Raw genomic sequence first — 20,725 nt, forward strand, 5'->3', positions numbered from 1 at the left:
GTGTGTGTGGGTGTGTGTGTGTGGGTGTGTGTGTGTGTGGGTGTGTGTGTGGGTGTGTGTGGGTGGGTGTGTGTGTGTGTGTATATATAAAAAAAGTTGCTCCTCAAGTTCCTATTAAATCTCTCCCCTCACCTTAAACCTATGCTCTCTAGTTCTTGATTTCCCAACTCTGTGAAAATAGACTGTGAGCATTCATACTATCTATTCCCTTCATGATTTTATACACCTCTAAAAGATCACCTCTCAGTCTCCCAAGCTCCAAGGGAAAAAGGCCTCACCAACGTCTTGTATAACTGCAACATAATCTCCCAACTTGTATACTCAATGCCCTGACTGATGAAGGTCAGTGTGCCAAACACCTTCTCCATCTGTCTACCTGTGGCTCCACTTTCAGGGAACCATTTCTAGCATCATTCTTGTGAATCTACTTTCCCCTCATTTCCGGGGCCTTTATATTCTTTCTAGAATATTGGAAACCAAATCTGTGCTCACTGTCTATTATACATCTGAAAGAGTTAATCAGGTGCTTATCAAATGTGCGTCAGAGTTAAGCTCCAGATCTCATTAATCTCATTGGGTGTTTACCAGGGATTCCTTGGGCTTGTTATGTGAATATAGGCTGCAGACTGAATTGAGGGAACTGGAGGGTTTATAACCCCACACTAAGCGACCTTCGGATTGAGCCAAGAATGCAGGTTGAAGGATCTGTCCAGGTATTCGTGTGTTCCTGATCCAAGAGCTTGGGTGGCGTGAGCTGCATACTCTCCTTCGTGAAGTGGTGATCAAGTTCCCTAAAAGACAATGACGGAGGTTAACTGAGTGGATAATTGGTGAGGATTTTGAACACAAACTCTGGTCGATTGTGTGAAGGCATTTACAGTGAACAGTGTTCAGTTGTCTCCCAGATATGAGCCATAGGGAATCAACTGAAGACGTTAATAGACTTAACAGTGCTGCATCTGATGAGGAGAAATTGCTTGAGGAACTGCCAAGTGCTGTAGGTGGTGACTGCGAACCTAATGTAAGTATTTAAGTCCCTCAAGTTCTTCCATGGTGTAGTCTTATTGTCCTGCTCCTTTGTTTCTCGCTGATTTTTTTCCTCAATGGTCTTTCTTGCCCCATGTTCAGACCCTGAGTTTCAGAAGGTCACCAACGCTCCTGTCTCTGGATCATCTGCCCTACAGCTCAGCCATTCCCAGGGTCTCTGAGCTCCATCTCCACCCCTCCCAACGACCTCAGCCACCTTGACTGTTCGCAGGGTCCCTATCTTCCTCGTTGGCCGTTCCCAAGGTCTCCAGCCTCTGTCTGACCACTCCTGGGTTCCTCAACTTCCTTAGTTAACAACCTTTCCAAATTACCGCAATTAATAAAAGGTAAATATTACCCCTCAGCTACTGCTGCAAATCAACTGCAATTTTGCAAAGTTCACTTGAGGCATGGCTTTGATTCACATCAGTAAAATGCTTCTGAAAACGTTAAGTTGTCACAGGTTTGAAATACCCGTCTTTCCTCCGACAAGCTTGCTTTCCTGCGTGTGTCTTTCATTAGTATCTGAATCCTCAGATTGTCAATGTGACATTAATGTGTGTTAATATCTCTACTAAATCATTAGAGGTTTTTTATGGGGTCACAAAGCAATTGGCAAATGTACAAGTGTGAACCAGATGCAGTGCCATGTCAGGTTTTACAGTGGCCTCATTATATTGCACTTATTTTAATCAGGATTAATACCCTTAACAAAATGTAATTGCTCGGTATAGTTCAATGCTCTCTGAGGGAGATAGTATTTTGCATGACCTTTCGTGGATAATTTGACTGTCTATCATAGTCAGATAAGAGGTACATTCAGCCTACTTTAGTGTTTTTATTGAAACAACAGGAGTTTGAAATCCAAAAAAATCAAAAACAGAAAATGCTGGAACTACACAGGTCTCAGACGTAAAACATTACTCCCGTTTCTCTCTCCATAGATGCTGACTGACCTGCTAGGTCTTTCCAACATCTCCAAAGTTTGTTTTTATTTGTATCTTTAATATTCTGAAGCACTCCCGGTGTACTTTCCAGCTCTATTTCATCTCCATCAGACTGACAAAGCATTATCGCTGATTGTGTGAGGAACATCTTCATAACAAAAATATTCTGGCCAATATCCTGCCTGTGGATCCATCACAGTTCTGAAAGGAAGACTGTCATTAAGGTAGAGAAAGTGCAAAAAGGATCTACAAGGACGTTGCCGGGACTGGAGGGCTTGAGTTATAAGCAGAGACTGGACAGGCTGGGACTGTTTTCCCTGGAGCGAAGGAGGCTGAGGGGTGACCTTGCAGAGGTTTGTAAAATCATGAGGGGCATAGATAAGTGAATGGTTGCAGTCTTTTTCCCAGGGTAGGGAAGTCTAAAATTAGAGGGTAGAGGTTTAAGGTGAGAGGAGAAAGATTTAAAGAAGACCTGAGGGGCAAGTTTTCTCTCACAGAAGGTGGTGGGTGTATGGAACGAGCTTCCAGAAAAACTGGTAGAGGTGGGTACAATTACAAGGTTTAAAAGACATTTGGACAGAGGGATATGGGCCAAACGTAGGCAAATGGGACTAGCTCTGGTAGGCAACTTGGTCAGCATGGACGAGCTGGGCCAAAGGGCCTGTTTCCATGCTGTATAACTCTGTGACTATTAGACCCAGATAACAGTAGCATATGCCAGAATGCAGTGGCTCGACAGTGCCATATTCCTGGATGTGGCACTGTAGAGCCACTGCCTCACAGCTCCAGTGACCCAGGTTCGATCCTGACCTCGGGCATTGTCTGTGTGGTGTTTGCACCACCGTGGGGGGCTTTCTCCAGGCGCTCTGGTTTCCTCCCACATCCCAAAGATGGTAGGCTGGTAGATTAATTGAACCCTGTAACTTGGTGTAGGTCAACGACAGAAAGAATCAAAGGGGAGTGGATGGGCAACGTGCGAGAGGGAATAAGCTGCAGAGTGCAGGAAGACTAACTGGGACTGATGGGGTTGCTCTCCTGAGAGCCAGCATGGACTGAGTGGGCTGAATTACCTCCTTTGTTGTTATAAGCATAAGGTTTAAAAGATCCTGTGGTTGTCATTTTGAAAGAGTCGTCGAGCTTCCCCCACTGACTCAGACAACATTTATCCTTCATTCAACATCACTGGACTGTTTCCCTGCTGATTATCACACTGTGGGAGATTGCTGTGCACTAATCAGCTGCTGTGTTTCCTGCCTGAGACTTCAGAAGGAGCCAAAAAATTGAAAATAATAATAAAAAAACAAAGCTGAGAATACCCACCGGACCAGGCAGCATCCATGGAGAGAGACAGTGTTAATGTTTCGGATTGATGATCACCCATCAGAATGCTCTCATTCTTCAGGCCCTCAGTGGCTGTGGAGTTTCTCAGGACATTCTGAGGTGCGATGCATTGGAGATGAGAGTTCTTTACTTGTCAATCTGCTTGTCGGTCCAGACAGCCTTTTTGTTTGCACAGTCCAAAGCAAATCCCACTGACTGTGCCCTGTGGACAAGGAAGCTCATGAAAAGGTTTTGGGAACAGCAAGAGACATCCAGAAGGAACGGAGCTACAAAGGTGGGATTGGAAAAAAGAGGAACAATGCAACGTGTGGGGACAATAAAATGGGTTCGGGTAGGATTAGTGTAAAGGGAGTGCTGATGGGCCTGTTTCCATGCTATACGTCTCTATGAATCTATGATTCCGACAATGCAAAGACCTAAGATGTACGCATAGAGAAAGAAAGACACAGGAAGACAGAACCAAAGAGAGTTAAAAGGCAGTCTGTATTTTCATGAGCAACTCCACAGGAGATCGAGGAGAATCACTCATTGTTGCACAGAGCGTGCAGCATCAGGAGGTATTCCAACCTAATTGGGCAGTGAGTTAATTCAATCGTCCACAATGTCGGAGGGCTCAGAGTGACGCTGGACATCCACGTGACCGTGTTCAAAGCTGGGAAGGCTTACAAGGAGAGAATGAAGAATTACGACCAGATGCAAGGAAGATGAAAGGGGAAGTGGACTGAGAATGGGTGAAAGGCTTTCAAATGGTGACTGAAGCAGAGCCAACGGAGAAGGATGGTTTCTGGAGAGGGTGGCAAAGAACTTTGTAGAATGGGGGCAGAGCAGGGCAGAGGGGACAGAGGATCAGAGAGTAGAATTCTAGGGCTAGGACTGGTTCAGCTCATGGAGAGAGGACATAATGTCCCTCACCATCCACCCTGCTGGCCAATACAACGAGCCACAGGTCCCAAAAACATCTCCTCAAATTCCAAATGCAATCCCACAGAGATGCAGCCAATCAGTGTCTTAAAGACTATTTCTTATATTTCTCATATCTCCTTGCGAATAGAGGAGGCCATTCTGCCCATTGACTCTATGCTGGCTCTCTGTATCCTCATTCCTCCACTTATTTCCCTGGTTATTCTCTCCCGTGCCCGTCATCAACCCCCCCCCCCCCCAACTCTCCAACAACCCACCTACACTACAAGTAATTCACAACGGCCAAATAACCCACCGACCCGCACGTCGTTTGGATGTGGGAGGAGTCCGGAGCAGCCGGGGGAAACCCATGTGGTCACAGGGAGAAGGTGCAAACTCCACACACAGACGCAACCGGAGATTGGGATCAAACCTGGGTCACTGGAGCTGTGAGGCAGCAGCACTACCTGCTGCACCACCGTGCCACCTGGTCTTATGTGCAGAACCCCAGGATGATCTAATAACTACAGAAAGGCTGACAGTCAAAGGCAAAGGTGAGTTTATTGTCATATGCACAAGTACATTTATGCACAGATGCAATTAAAAACCTGCTATGCACCTGTAATGCTGTTGCAAGTATCAGATAAGCAGCATTCACAAGAAAAACGTGAATTAAACACAAATTTTACATGGAAGAACACAATTAGTACAAAAAAACATTCTATAGTAGTGCAAAGTGGTTATAGTGTTGTTATACTGAGGTAGTGATTATGGTTGTGCCGGCTGGTTCAAGAACTGAATGGTTGAAGGGAAGTAGCTGTTCTTGAACCTGGTGGTGTGGGACTTCAGGCTTCTGTACCTCCTGCCCAATGGTAGCTGTGAGAAGATGGCATGGCCTGGATGATGGGAATCTTTGATGATAGATGCTGCCTTCATGAGGCAGTGCAATATATACTTTCAATACATACATACACCATACTTTCGATGATGGGGAGAGATGTGCCCAGTAGGCTGAGTCCCATACTCTCTGCAGCTTTTTGCATTCCTGTGCATTCAGATTGCTGTACCAGACTATGATGCAACCAGTCAGGATCTGTAGAGTCAGGGAGAAGTTGAGATGAATTAGGGAGAGCATGTTATAAAATATCGGGGGTGTGGTTAGAAGAAGAGAAGGGAATGGAGATGTGGAGGTCATACAGTTTTGAAGAGCTGAGATGGTGTAATGAGCAGAAACTGTGGCTCTCTGTGTACTTGGAGATTATGAGGAAAGAGGCAAGAAACTTTGGAGGACTAGTGACCATGGAAACAAGTTCCATTTGTGAAGCAGCTTTCAGGGATCCCACCAGTATATGTAGCCAATGAACAGCTTTTGAAAGGCAGTCACTGTTACCAGAGTCCCAGGGATAAGAAATAAGAGCAGGAGTCAACTACGTGGCTCCTCAGGTCTGCTACCCCACATATCGTGGCTCATCTGACCTGTGACCTTGTCAGGTTCCCCACTTGATCATTCCCCCCAGATCTCCCCAAAAGTTGAAGTCTGTATCTCAGCATCCACAGTTCTCCAGGTGAGAGCAATTCCTCCTCATCTCAGTCCCGACCTCTTGTCCTGAAATTATGCCCCTTGTGATCCTAAACTCTTCCTGGCAGGAAGAAAAATCCTTTTAGCATCTCCTCTGTCAAACCCCCTCAGAATCTTCAATGAGATCAGCTCTCGTTCATCTAAACCTCAGATACTACAGGCCAAACTTGCTCAAACCTTCTTCATAAGACAGTCCCCTTCATGCCAGGAATGAACCTTCCCAATGCCAACTTAAAGACAAATATCTCCCTCCTTTAGAAAGGGGTCAATGCACAGCAAGATCCCTAAAAAAGGCAAACAAATTATTCATTTTGGTTTTGGAGGAACTGAAAGAACGTTGGCCAGGTTATTAGTAGGGTGTCCTGCTCTTCAGAGAATCGTACAGGGTCTTTGTTCAGCGGATGCAATCTTACTCTAACAACTAACAATTTGCATTCAAGTATTGCAGCATCTGTTCAATAGCGTACTGAAAATTTACTCTAAATGATGTGCTCTATGCTGAAGTGGGCCTTGAACCCACAACCACTGGACACAAACCAAGAGGGCTATCAACGGCATCCCTCATTCTTCTAAACTCCAGAGAGTACAGCCCACTGCTTGGATGATAACCTCTCATGCCAGGTGTCAATCCAACGAATCTTCACTTCACCATCACTAAGGCAAGTATATCCTTCCATACCAACTCAGGACTATAAACTTGAGGACCTCTTGACAAGGTATTGTGAACACTTGGTTGCATCACAGCCTGGTACAGCAATTCCAATGCACAGAAATGCAAGAGGTTGCAGAGAGTATGGACATAGCCAGGTCCATCACAGGCATAGTCCTCCCCACCACTGATGGCATCTACAGGAGGTGCTGCCTCAAGAAGGTGGCATCTAACATCAAGGATCCCCACCATCTGGATCATGCCATCTTCTCGCTGCCACCGTCAGGCAGGAGGTACAGAAGCCCAAAGTCCCACACCACCAGGTTCAGGAACAGCTACTTTCCTACAGTCATCAAGTTCTTGAACCGACCTGTACAACCCTAACCCTACCTCAGCAACGGAACACTACCATGGACTTGTCTCTGTATCTTTATTTTTTTGCACTAAGGTCTTGCATTTGCAGTCTTTTTTTCTTTTTCACTGTCTGGTACAACTTATGTATAATTTATTTTCTGTGTGTTGTCTGTACCTATGTGCCTGTGATGTTGCTGCAAGCACATTTTTCATTGTACCTGTACCTCACTGTACTTGTGCGCATGACAATAAACTTGATTTGACTTCAACTGGCAAATCACCTTAAGGCAAAATTGACCGAATAATCAAGCTGCTGGAGATACTCAGCAGGTTGAGCAGCATCCATGGAGGAGAAAGGAAGGAATTGTCAGGTCTGGGCTGAGGCAGGGCCTCAACACAAAATGTCGACCATTCCTTCCCAACCCCCTCTCCCCACCCCCCCTCCGATGCTGCTTGACCCGTTGAGTTTCTCCAGCAGTTTGTTTGTTGCTTCAGATTCCAACATCTGCTCTCTCCTGTGGAACCAAATAACCAACAGACTATGGTCAATGCATGCAGCATTTTCTGATTTTTAAATCTGAGCAGTGGGATTCTCTAGGGAAGCAGGGGTAAATACCCTCACCCCCTTTGAGGCAGTGAATTTCAGATCAAAACGATATAATCGTCTGCAAGGTGGATATGTCAGTAGACAGAGCAACAGGTCTGTGGCATGTGTCAAGAATTCTTGGAGGAAATGCACTTTGCCAATGCTCAGTATTGTTGTCTAGGGAAGCGGTCAAAGGGATTTAACTTGCAGTGGGAGCAGATTGGAGAGGTTGACTCTCCTAGTCTTGTCAGTCCCAGATCTGTGCGATGAATTATTGGCTTCTGTTCTATTCACTCTAGGAAAGTGAAGCAAATGATGCAGAAAATGAAGGGTTCTTTAACATGCTGAGCCATGTGCAGAGGAACCGCATGGACGACCAGCGATGCATTCTCGGAGATAATGAGGTGCCCTCCAACAAATCGACACTCATCGAGGCCAGTGGTGAGTACAATGGCAATACTGTAACTGCAAATGTCACGCAGTGAGCAGGAGACTTCCAGGATGATGCACTGGGTCTGCTCTGAATCCAGCCCATTGGCAAATGAAGTGTTTTTTTCTCTTTACAATGTCAAGAGTTGTACTGAATGGATTACAGCGTGTTCTCAGTTAGATTGACAAGGCTCCACAATGCAAAACAGCTGGTGGTTATGCAGTATTGTGTGTGTGTGTGTGTGTGTGTGTGTTTGTCTGCTGGGTGTGTGTGTGTGTGTGTGTGTGCGTGTGTATGTATATGTGTACATGTCTCTGTGTGTGTGTGTTGGAGGGGTTGCACTTTCTCTTAACTTGGATTTGATTGTGCATTCAAAATAAATTCCTTTGAAGTTCTTTAAACTCTGTTGTAATCTTGTTTATGATTACCCATGGGTATATACTCTTGAAATTCTCCCACTGATTACTGCACTTGATCAACATTGGTTATTCTACAACAGTGGACATTGTACAATGGAAGGGAAGATGCCTAAAACAGCAACTGTTGGAAACACCCAACTAGTGGCGAGAAGGAAAGTTATTAGTCTGCTTCATCAAACCTGATTACAGGTCATTGACCAGACATGTTAACTCTGCTCCTTTCTCCACGGATGCTGCCTGACATAGGACAGGAACAGGTCATGCAGTCCATGATGTTGTGCAGAACTAATTAAACTAGTAATTAAATGTTTAACTAAACTAATCCCTTCTGCCTGCACAATGTCCATCTCCCTCCATTCTCTGCACATTTATGTGCCTTAAGAACCTCTTAAACGCCTCTATCGTAACTGCTTCCACCACCACCCCTGGCAGCACATTCCACCCCTCTCTGTGTAAAACAAAAACTTGCCCCGCACATCTCCTTTGAACTTACTGCCTCTCACCTTAAATACATGGCCTTTAGTGTTAGACATTTCAACTCCTCGGGGGGAAAAGATACCGGCTGTCTACTCCTCATAGCACATGCCCTCTAATCCAGACAGCATCCTGGTGAACCTCTTCTGCACCCTCTCCAAAGCCTCCACATCCTTCCTGTAATGGGGCAACTAGAATTGAATGCCACCTGCTGAGTATCTCCAGCATATTCTGTTTTATTGGTCTTTGGATAAAGGCATTTCTCCAGAATTTCCTATTAGTGTATTTTATATTTCTGCCCCCCTTGTTCTCGCCTTGCCTACAAGTAGAAGGATCTTATATCCACTTGGTCAAACTCTTTCTTACTTCAAAGGCAAAGTCCAGAGAAAGTCAGGTTTAATACTTAGGTCAATGACCTGTCACAGATGCCGTCTGAGAGATTGAACACTTCTAGCCTTTTCTGGAGCAACACAAACAAAATGCTGGAGGAACTCAGCAGGTCAGGCAGCATCTGTGGCGGGAAATAAACAGTCGACGTTTCCAGTCGAGACCCTACGTCAGCATCTGCAGAATTTCTTGTGTCTCCAGCCTTTTCTGGTTTTATTTAAGATTTCCAGCATCCAGTATTTTGCTTTTGTAACAGGATCTTGAATATGACAGACACTTCCAATCTACTTTCCCAACAGTGCAATGGCTCAATAGTTTGACAGTGCTGAGTCTGTGAATGGAATTTTATTCCACCTAACTTTACATATCTGTCAAAGCCAGGATTCAAGTCCCATCCATCAATTCAAGTTTCCAACATAACTCACTGGGAGCCCAGAACAGATTGAGGAACACCTCTGTGATGTTGCTGATCTCCCTGTATACACAGAGTTGTATATTCACCTTTCTTAAACATCATGCCAGAGGTTTGAGTACCTGAAATACTGTGTATAGGTCTGGTCTTCCTTCCCAAGTAGGGATATACTTGTAAAAGAGGGAGTGGGTCAAAGGTTCTGGATGGTTTGTTCTAAGCTGACTGGGCCTAAACTCCCTTAAGTTTAGAAAAAATCATAATAGTCTTGACAAAATTTATGTGGTTATGATTTTTTTTCCCTGACTGGGATGTCTAGGCCACTGTGATCTAAGATAACAGGTTGGACGTACAGGATAAAGATGAGAAGAAATCTCTTCACCTAGAGAGTGGTGAACCTTTGGAATTATGTCCAAAAACGCTGTAGAGATTCACTTGCTGAATATACTCAAGGCAATGATTGATATGTTTTTGTATATGAAGGGAATTAAGAAGCTAGTTCAGGAAAGTGACACTGAAGTAAGGGGTCAGCCATGATCTTACTGAAAGGCAGAGCAGCCTCAAGTGGCCAAATGACCTAATCCTCTTCCTAATTTTTATGAGCTCATGTTCTTTTGAAACTATATTGTATTATTATTAGCATTCATCTTGTGATTAAATGAGCCCTTCACTTTCTATGAAGCAGATAGCAGCTCTGATCGACCAATTAATGAACTCCTAGACATGCTAGCTGACAAACAAGGGCAGCGATTGGACGATCAACGGGTTACCTGTGACAACTTACCAGGCCTCCAACTATCTGAGTGTTACATGCAGTCCACTGACAAAGGTGAGAAGAGTTTTCAATGCTACATAGACTACCATGTTTCTCTTAATCTCGGGTCTGCCAAAGGGTCCCTCAACTGAAACATTGATAGTTTCTTTTTTCATAGGTGCCGCCTAATTTGCTTAGTTTACCAGCATTCACCATTTTCATTTTTATATCATGTTGACTCTGTTTTTCTATCCCACCCTTGTAAGTCTTGCCTACCGGGTTGGTAGGACCTGCCTACCATTATCAATGTATTACACAGACATACTGCCATTAAGCCATTTCAATTTGTCCTATCACAGACATTCCCTTTGTTCTACACATCCCTCCCCCACCTTCTCTCCTACTGAAAACTAACTTGTATCTCTCTTTCCAAGTTCTGGGAAGGGTCACAGACCAGGAACATTGACTGTTTCTCTTTCCACAGATGCTGCTTGGCCTGTTGAGTTTTCTGTTTTTATTTCAGATTTCCAGTATCTGCAGTTTTATTTTGATTTTCAATGTGGTGATTAATTTTCAGACCCATCAGTTCCTTCTCTGTCAATCAGTTATGTGTGACAAAAGAGGCATCAGGTTTGGCCACTGCACCCAATTCCAGTCAGAGGATGGTCTGAAATGAGATTCCTACAATAGACAACTAGTATAATGGAATTGCTCAGCACAGAAAGAAGCCATTCAGCCCATTGGGACTGAACTATCAAATAACATCACCTCTCAGTTCAGTTATTGGACTAGAAGCCTATGTTCTGGGATCATTGCTCCAGAGGAAGGCTGAGAAACCTGGTCTTGGTATTGTTGACTATGAAAGTAGTGGATTTTCATAAAACCTCATCTGGTCCATTCATGTCCTTTAAAGGAAGATCTTACCAGTCTTCCAAATGTGATTCCAGGTTGACCAATGTAGCTGAGTCTTAACTGCCTCCTCAGTTCTTGGGTTCTGGGGTCATTGGAGATGGGCAAGAAGGCAGCATTACCAGTGAATTCCACATCCAGTAACCAAGGGAAGAGTCCCATTCCCTCCCATTCCCCTTAGCCCTACCAGTGTTTTCTTTATCCAAATACCTTTCGAAGGTTCTTATTACACTTGTTTCCACAACCCTTTCCAGAAGCAATTCTGGTCACAAACACCTGCTACCCCATCTCATTTTTGTTCATTTTGTCAAATTCTCTTTAAACTCTGTCCTCTGGTTACCAACCCTCCTGTTAATGGAAACAGTTTTTCCTTATTTAATCTTATCAAAATCCTCCATTGGATCCCTTGTACTTTCTCTGTTAGAACATAGAGTATAAAACAGAGAACAGTACAGCACAGGAACAGGCCCTTCGGCCCACCATGTCTGTGCTAGCCATGATGCTATTTTTTTAAACTAATCCAATCTGCCTGCACATGGTCCATATCCCTCCATTCCCTGCCTGTCATGTACCTGTCTAAATGTCTCTTAAACATTACTATTGGAATTGGTTTATTATGGTCACATGTACTGAGGTACAGTGAAAAACTTGTCTTGCATACCATTCATACAGATCAATTCATTACACAGTGCATTGAGGTAAAACAATACAGACTGCAGAATAAAGTGTCACTGGCACAGAGAAAATGCAGTGCAGGTAGACAATAAGGTGCAAGGTCATAACGAGGTAGATTGTGAGGTCAAGAGTCTATCTTGTTGTACTAGGGAACCGTTCAATAGTCTTATAACAGCAGGATAGAAGCTATTATAAGACTATTGAATAGTACCCCTAGTATGATAAGGTGGACTCTTGACTTCACAATCTACCTTGTTATGACCTTGCATCCATGGAGGATGCTTCCCTTGGCTGAGGAGTCTAGAGCCAGAGATCTCAGTCGCAGAGTAAGGGTTAGGTTACTAAGGGCTAAGGTGAAGAGAATGCTCTTCCTTCAAAGGGTAGTGAATCTCTGGAATTCTCTAACCCAGAGAACCATGGAGCTTCGGGCATTGAGTTTATTCAAAACAAAGGTCAATAAATTTCTGGATAGTAAGGGAATCAAGGAATATGGGATGGTGAAGGAAAATGGTGATGAGGAGGGAAATCTTGATGAATGGTAGACCAGGCTTGAAGGGTTGGATGGTTACTCCTGCATCTGTTTCTTACCTTTTTACGTTCTGACACCTAATTAGCTCCATTCGCTTTTGGCCTTGTGTTTATTATGCTCAATAGTCATATTTTCCCTTGTTGTAAACAGAGGTGCAGTAAAACTCCCATAATCCGGCATCTTCAGAACTTTGGTGGTGGCAGATTGGCAAATTTTCTGGACTATTGGATGCTATTCATAATTACACCAACATATTTTGGATTCACTTTTTTAAAAAGTTACGTGGTATTATAACACCTAAAATTTCCCGGTAAACCAGGAAAGTTGGAAGGAGCTCAGGAAACCAGATCCTGGTCAGTTGAAAGAGGGCAGTGCAGACACTCCTGCTTATGTCAAAGGTGCTGAGATTGAGAGGGTTGAAAGCTTCAAATTCCTAGGAGTGAACATCACCAAATAGCTTGTCCTGGTCCAAACATGTAGATGCCACGGCCAAGAAAATGCACCAGCACCTCTACTTCCTCAGGAAGCTAAAGAAATTTGGCATATCCCCATTGACCCTCACCAATTTTCATCGATGCACCATAGAAAGCATCCTATCCAGATGCATCACGGCTTGGTACGGCAACTGCTCTGCCTGAGACCTGCAAGAAACTGCAAAGAGTTGTGGACACAGCTCAGCACATCCCAGAAACAAGCCTCTCCTCCATGGACTCTGTCTACACTTCTCGCTGCCTCGGTAAATCAGCCAGCATAATGAAAGACCCCACCCACCCCGGACATTCTCTCTTCTCCCCTCTCTCATTGGGCATGAGATACAAAAGCCTGAAAGCACGTATCACCAGGCTCAGGGACAGCTTCTATCCCGCTGTTATAAGACTATTGAAAGCTTGTACAATAAGATGGACCCTTGACCTCACAATCTACATTGTTATGACCTTACACCTTAATGTCTGCCTGCACTGCACTTTCTCTGTAACTGTAACATTTTATTCTGCATTCCGTTATGGTTTTCCCTTGTACTACCTCAAGGCACTGATGTGATGAAATGATCTGTATCAATGGCATGCGAAACAAAGTTTTTCTGTGTACCTCTGTACATGTGACAATAGTAAACCAATTTACTTTACCAATTTACCTCAAATTGATTCAAACTGAGTTTCCAGATTTAAAAGCTCCCTCTATAATCAGAGATTGTTTGCATTGTTCCCCAGCAGCCTCAGCCAACACTCAGCACCAATTCAATACCTATTTTTCACTCACTGAAGCATTTCTTGCCCACTGTGTTTAACCTAGCTAATGCTCTCCAGGGCCATGTACATTTTGTTCCAGTTAATATCATTTGACTTATAAATGAATTATTTATTTCTATTTTGTTTCAGAGCCCGAGATTGAATAGACATGTCCCCAGCCAGGATCTGTTGGGCCAGATGAAAATGCTGTTGATTTGTTTCGTCGTCAAACAGCGAGAGGAAACACTACTGCAGCAGCATTTCTTTTACATATTCTTTGTGAACTTGTTTTCATTTGAGAAGAACCCGTCTGCTCTTTGTTACGGTTTTATGACCCAGATAACTGAACATGGACGTTGGTTATTTTAGCCTGGTTGTTCGTGCAGCAATGCACCTTCCCAACATGTCCAAGCCTCTTTGAGAATTGCCTCAATGCACTTAGAACCATCATACAATAATATCTGACATCACTCGTTAACAGTTGTTGAAACAAAATGCATCGCATTGACTGTGTTTTCAATTAAAATGATACAAAAATATTAATAAATATCTAAATGTTATGGTACTTGATTTACTGATCTACCTTTGCACATTTTCCATCTGATCCAATCACTTGGGATCAGTTTATGGGGATCAGTTTATGATGAATTCCGATATAGAATAGACTGGTTTAAGTTGACTCCAACGTGGAGCATCTCTGAATTCAGTTGGCAGCCATAGTTTCAGTTCTCAACGTCCTAAACTCTGCAACTTCTCCACCTCCAGGTTTCTCCTCCTTTTGGACACTTCTGATTCTTTGACTAGGCTTTTGGTTATATGTCTTTGTGTGGTTTCTTTTATTCCTTCAAGCTCCTGTCAACACTTGGGATGTTTTAGATGCCATGAGAATGCAATTAAAGAAATAGGCATATAGCACAGAAACAGGCACTTCAGTCCATTATGTCCATGCCAATCAGCAATATCCCATTTACAGGTTCTCCCCAAGTTACAAGCGCCTGACCTATGGACACCCTGTACATACAAATGAGTGCTTGGGGGACCCGCAGGATGGATGCAGGTGGATTTAGAGTCATAGTCTGAGTCATACAGCATGGAAGCAGGCCCATCAGCCCAACTCACCCATGCTGACCAAGGTGCCCAACTAAGATAAGATTTCTTTATTAGTCACATGTACATCGCAACACACTGTGAAATGCATCTTGTGCGTAGAGTGTTCTGGGGGCAGCCCGCATCTAAGCCAGTTCCATTTGCCTGTGTTTGGTCCATATCCCTCTAAACCTTTGCTATCCATGTACTTATCCAAATGTCATTTAAATATCATTATTGCACCCGTTTCAACTACTTTTTCTGTCAGATTGTTCCATATACCCACCACCCTGTGCATGAAGAAATTCCATCAGGTCCCTTTCAAATCTTTCCCTTCTCACCTTAAACCTTACTGCAGGTTTAATCTTGGTAGGTAAGCCTTGCTGCAGTGCTGCAGGCATCTTCTGCCCGGTAGAAACAGGGCATTTTGCCGTACCTTCCCTCTCCCTTCCTGAGCCACAACAAATGGGTGCTGGGTCAAGCCGAACAGAGCTGGGAGCACTGAGCAGCCTCGCTCGCTCAGTGAGGCTGGCTGGCGGCAACTCTTCCTGTCACTCTCCCGTCATGGCCGTTTCTGTGATCCTCTCCCACAATGTTGTTGTTTGTTTATCTCTGATTTACAGACAGGTTACGAACAGATCTGGGGAATGTAACCTGGGGGCTGTACCAACATTTGGTTCATAGCATTCTATGCCTTGGTGGTTCAAGTGTTTGTCTAGATACCTTTAAAATGGCATAAAAATATGAGTAAAGGTATTTAAGTCTTGCAGAACCTGATCTATTGAACTTTACTTGCACACTTTCCATCTGAACCACCAGCTTCAAGAACAATCACTTCCCTTCAACCGTTCCGTTCTTGAACCAACTGGCAAAACCCTAATCACAATCCAGCAACGCTATGGCCACTTTAATCACTTTTCACTAAAACGGACTTATTTTTATTCTAATTGCGTTCTTTAAAGTTAAAAATTGTGCATGATGCTGCAAGTAAGTTTTTCATTGCACCTGTGCCTACAGGTACTTGTGCATGAGACAATAAACGCGACTTCCACTTGATCCACTCACTTGGGCTCAGTTTATAACGAGTTCCAATATAGAATAGACCGGTTTAAGTTAATTCCGAAGTTAAGAAACTTTCAGTCGCTTTGACCAATAAACATTGAAGGAAGAAAAACTATGGCCATCATTATCCAATCAAAAACAGGCAGAAGGACTCAATCAAGAGCTAGCATTGATGTTACGTCACGACCGTAGTCGCCAATGGTGTCAAAGGAAGAAGATAATTGGTTTATATGGACGTCAATCATATCGATTATCCAATCAATGTGCATGAGTGGTGGAATTATGTGACGTTAGGCCAGCGGGAGTCCGGGCACCCACCAATCAGTGAGGCGAGGGGGCGGGAGCTGGGCGGCGGGGCGGCGGCGAGGCGGCGCTGGAAGCGGCGGCACCGGCACCGGCGGCCGAGATGCCCGACCTGTCGCAGAAACCCGACGTGGTGTTTGTAAGTAAAGTTATAGCCGTGGGCTCACGGCTCCAACGCGGCGTCGACGACAGGCGCTGGCCGTCTTTGTGTGTGTGTGGTGGGTAGGCCCCGACTGGAGCCTCGGGCTCAAGTTGTCACCCAGCCGGCTGCTGCGTGAGACCTGTCCCGGGAGTGACCGTGGGGAGAATCAGGCCATTCAGCCCATCGAGTCTGCTCCGCCATTCAATCATGGCTGATTATTTTCCAGCCCCATTCTCCCTTAACCCTCTTTACCAATCAACAACCCATCAGTCTCTGCCTTAAGTACACCCAGTGACTTGGGCTCCACCGCCCTCTGTGGCAACGAATCCCACAGATTCACCACCCTCTGGCTGAAGAAATTCCTCCTCATCTCAGTTCTAAAGGGACGTCCCTTTATTCTGAGGCTGTGCCCTCAGATCCCAGACTCCCAAAGGTACTGGTATTGGTTTATTATTGTCACTTGTACTGAGGTCCAGTGAAAAACTTGTCTTACAAACCGATTGTACAGGTCAATTCATTACACAGTGCAGTTACATTGGGTTAGTACAGAGTGCATTGAGGCAGTACAGGTAAAAACAATAACAGTACAAAGTGTCACAGCTACAGAGGAAGTGCAGTGCAATAAGGTGCAAGGTCACAACAAGGTAGATCGTGAGGTCAGACTCCATCTCATTGTATAAGGGAACCGTTCGATAGTCTTATCACAGTGGGATAGAAGCTGTCCTTGAGTCTGGTGGTACGTGCCCTCAGGCTCCTGTATCTTCTACCCGATGGAAGATGAGAGAACAGGGTCACACAGCATGGAAACAGGCCCTTCAGCCCAACCGGTCCATGCCAAGCAATATGCCTAGCTAAGCTGGTCTGCGTTTGGCCCATATCCTTCTAAATCTTTCCTATCCATGTGCCTGTCCAAGTGCCTTTTAAATGTACCTGAACCACTTCCTCTGGTAACTCGTTCCATGTACGGGCCACCCTCTAGGTGAAAAAGTTGACCCTCAGGATCCTACTAAATCTCTCCTCTCTCATTTTAAACCCTCCAGTCCTTGATTCCCCAACCCTGGGGAAAAAGAGTGTGCGCGTTGACTCTAATCTATACCCCTCATGACTTTATATCCTCTGTAAGATTACATCTTGTTCTTCTATACTGCAATGGAAAAAAATTCCAACCTGCTCAACCTCTCTCCATAACTCAGTCTGCCAAGTTCTACGTCTCCATTTCCACTTTACCTGGGCCTTTCAGTATTCGGTAGGTTTCAGTGAGATTCAGCCCCTCCCCATCCTTCTGAACTCCAAGTACAGGCCCAGAGAACTCTCCTTGTACATTAAACCTTTCATTCTTGTGAACCTCCTCTGGACCGCCTCCAGGGCCAGCACATTTTTCCTTAGATAAGGGGCCCAGAATTGCTCACAATATGGGAATGGGTGTTGTTTTCTCAAGTCAACCCAACTATTTTGAGTTAATGCAGTAAACCAGCACTGGGTGAGGTGTCAAACTCAGGGCCAGCCCTATTTATATCCAGCGGCAGGGAGAGTGTGAGGCCCTTGTTCCAGCACAGTGTAACTGGGCTCCTATCACAGCAGGGTTGGTGTGTCTTAGGTCCGAGGGCACAGCCTCAAGTAAAGGGACGTCACTTTAGAACTAAGATGAGGAGGAATTTCTTAAGTCAGAGGGTGGTGAATCTGTGGAATTCATTGCCACAGAGGACTGTGGAGGCCAAGTTATTGCGTGTATTTAAGGCAGACATTGATAGGTTCCTGACTGGTAAAGGGGGTTAAGGATTACTGGGAGAAAGGAGGAAAATGGGGTTGAGAAAAATAAATCAGGCTTGATTGAGTGGCAGAGCAGGCTCGATGGGCCAAATGGCCTAATTCTGCTCCTATATTTTATGGTGTGAGATGCAAGACTACAGATGCTGGAATCTGGAGCATGTAACACAACAGTAGCAGTTCAGCAATGCTGTTGTGTTGCTGCTGCTTCTGGCATGAGGTCCCAGGTACCTGACGTAGAATGACATAGAACATTACAGCACAGGAACAGGCCCTTCAGCCCACCATATCTGTGCTGACCACAATGCCAAATTAAACTAAGTCTCTCCTGCCTCCTCGTGATCCATATCCCTCCATTCCATGCATATTCAAAGCCTTCACAGTCTCATCTATGTGTGGGGAAAAAAATCTCTCTGTTCCCTGCCTATTGACATATGTACAACAATGATTAGTGAAAATGAGGACGAGGTCCAAGGAGAGACAACAGATGCTGGAATCTGGAGCAAAAAACGAGCTGCTGGAGGAACTCAGCAGGTCAGGCAGCGTCTGTGGAGGCAGAGGGAAGGTCGATGTTTCGAGTTGAGACCCTGCATCAGGACGTGGTCCAGGGTTTTGATCCAGAGTGTTGACCACCCCTCTGCCTCAGATGCTGCCTGACCTGCTGAGTTCCTCCAACAGTTTGTTCTCGTTGCTCCAAATTCCGGTGTCTGCAGCCTCTTGTGTCTCATTGAACCTCATCCTCGTTTTCCTGTTTTTACTAATCATTGTTGTGTTCACATAAACAGGCAGAAACGGAGGGATGCTGATTGTGTGCAGGCAGATTAGTTTAATCTGGCATCTTGATCGGTGCAGACATGATGGGCTGAAGGGCCTGGTCCTGTGTTCTATGCTGGGGATCTCAGTGGGTTAAGCAGCATCTGTAGAGGCAAAGAGATGGTGATATTTTGGGCTGTGACGCTGCATTGGGGTTGGTGTGAGGCATTCTCTGACTAGCAAAGTGAGAGAATCTTTGCTGCTTTCAGGTGGTTAGACAGCGAGCTGATTCCAACACACAAAGCACCGGAGGTACTCAGCAGATCAGGCAGCATCTATGGAGGGAAGTGGAGAGTCAATATCAAGGGTTTCCACCCTAAACGTCGACTGTCCACTTGTCTCCACACATGCTGCTTGACCTGCTACGTTCCTCCAGCACTTTGTGTGTTGCTCCAGATTCCAGCATCTGCAGTCCCTTGTGTCTCCAGTGAGCTGATTCCTCTGCCAAAGTGATTTTTCATCTAGCATCTCCACATTCATTGAGTGTAGAAGATCATGCCACGGGTAGACATACCAACCTGATAAAGTTACAACTGGGGGTCGTGTGGGCTGAACATAAGGACCGGGAATTGGCCATTCAGTCTCTCATGCCTGCTGCACCATTCTACAAGGTCATGGCAAATCTTCTACCTCAAATGCAATTTTCCCCCTTCCACACATCCCTTAATTCTGGTCTGGTGAATCTTTGTTTGCAGTCCCTCTAAAGCAAGTACAGTACAACTTTGATAATCCAGTATCCGATGGTCTGGGATATGAGCAGAGGGTCCAGAGTGCGAGCAGAATGTGTGGCCAGACCCAGGTGCCTGGAGTGTGGCTGGGACCAGGGTCCGGACTGTGGGCCAGGACTGGGGTCTAGAGCACCAGGGATTAGGAACATGGGTTGCTTCGTGGCCGGAGCTGGGCTCCGGAGTGCTTATATTTTTCCCGCTCCCTTTAAACTCAGTGGGTTCACTGGAAAATTTATTACGCTACGCTGTAACGTGAAATAAATGTGTGTTTGGGTATTAATAGCAGTAACAGCCAACAGAAAACCAGTCCACCAAATTCCCAAAGGTGCCAGATTATCGGAGTTTTACTGCATATTGTATTTTAGGTGTGGGGGATGCTACAGGCAGAGCTAAATAAAGGCACAGTGTGTGGATCAGATCTGAGTTCCGCAAGCTGCCACATTCACTGATGAATGGTGGTGGATAGCAGGAGGAGAATCTGTGCACATCCTCGTGATGACAAGAACCTAATCTGTGAGTGCAAAAGGCTTATGCAGTCATGTTCAGCTGGAAGTGTCAAGTGGATGAAGCATCTCAGCTTCCCTGGAGATTCCTACCATCACAGAAGGCACTCTCCAGCAATTTTCATTCATTTGATGTGATGTCAAAAATCAAATGGGTGGACAGAATACAGCAAAGCCAAGGGGCTTGCCAGCACCTTGCCCATGGTGTTGAAGATTTGTTCTGCAGTGCTAGCTTTACTTGGCAACCTGGCTCACTGCAGCTTCCCTGTTGACATCTTCCTGACAATGTGGAAGATTGTGATGAGAAAAAGCTGGACACATCCATTCCAGTTTATCACTGTTTTGTTGGTCATCACCAATGGAAGTTGTGTCAAAATGGTAAAAAGTAGCACTCGCTGTTACCCTGATCGTTCCTGCTCAATTTGGATTTTGCTACCACCAGTCAGGACCATATCTTCATACAGACTTGGTATTGGTATGGATGGTGGATCTAAGCTCGAGGAAAGGTGGGCTTGAATTCAAGGGAGCATTTTACCGATTGCAGCATCAAAGAGACCTGGAGAAGAAGGAAATGCTGAACTAGCTTAAGTTTTATTATCACAAAGCAGGTAGTTGTGGTTCTTGGAATCCAATCTTCTCAGCCCCAGAATATAGCTGCAATAGTTCCTTTGTAGAATTATAAGTAATACAGCAAGGAAACAGGCCCTTTGGCTCAACTGGCCCT

At 44.9% G+C, this 20,725-nt stretch overlaps 2 protein-coding genes across 3 annotated transcripts in view; both read left to right on the forward strand.

Annotated features, from left to right (window-relative positions):
• Positions 1 to 632: 632 nt before the first annotated feature.
• On the forward strand, positions 633 to 14,100 carry LOC127585068 (Purkinje cell protein 2-like). Of its 2 annotated transcripts, none has more exons than XM_052042218.1 (4): positions 633 to 1,021; positions 7,682 to 7,823; positions 10,184 to 10,330; positions 13,748 to 14,100. In XM_052042218.1, exons 1-4 carry the CDS (start codon positions 908 to 910, stop codon positions 13,762 to 13,764), a joined length of 420 nt encoding a protein of 139 aa, XP_051898178.1. In that variant the 5' UTR covers positions 633 to 907; the 3' UTR covers positions 13,765 to 14,100. The 2 variants fall into 2 exon arrangements, with proteins under 2 accessions (XP_051898178.1, XP_051898179.1); XM_052042219.1 differs by having other exon boundaries at positions 10,187 to 10,330.
• A 1,974-nt stretch (positions 14,101 to 16,074) lies between these two features.
• Positions 16,075 to 20,725, forward strand: part of xab2 (XPA binding protein 2) — a 64,515-nt gene continuing 59,864 nt past the window's right edge. Inside the window, exon 1 of the mRNA XM_052041824.1 lies at positions 16,075 to 16,187. Within this exon, the coding sequence (XP_051897784.1) occupies positions 16,152 to 16,187 (36 nt within the window). The 5' untranslated portion in view covers positions 16,075 to 16,151. The remainder of the gene's footprint in view (positions 16,188 to 20,725) is intronic.

Source organism: Pristis pectinata, chromosome 31, assembly GCF_009764475.1.
Source record: "Pristis pectinata isolate sPriPec2 chromosome 31, sPriPec2.1.pri, whole genome shotgun sequence".
Lineage (NCBI taxonomy): Eukaryota > Metazoa > Chordata > Chondrichthyes > Rhinopristiformes > Pristidae > Pristis > Pristis pectinata.

What these genes read in the sequence shown, in the direction of transcription:
- LOC127585068 (XM_052042218.1), top strand. Translation starts at nt 908, where the DNA reads ATGAGCCATAGGGAATCAACTGAAGACGTTAATAGACTTAACAGTGCT. An exon ending in GTGGTGACTGCGAACCTAAT is followed by an intron (nt 1,022 to 7,681) that starts GTAAGTATTTAA and finishes TATTCACTCTAG; the next exon opens with GAAAGTGAAGCAAATGATGC. An exon ending in GACACTCATCGAGGCCAGTG is followed by an intron (nt 7,824 to 10,183) that starts GTGAGTACAATG and finishes CTTTCTATGAAG; the next exon opens with CAGATAGCAGCTCTGATCGA.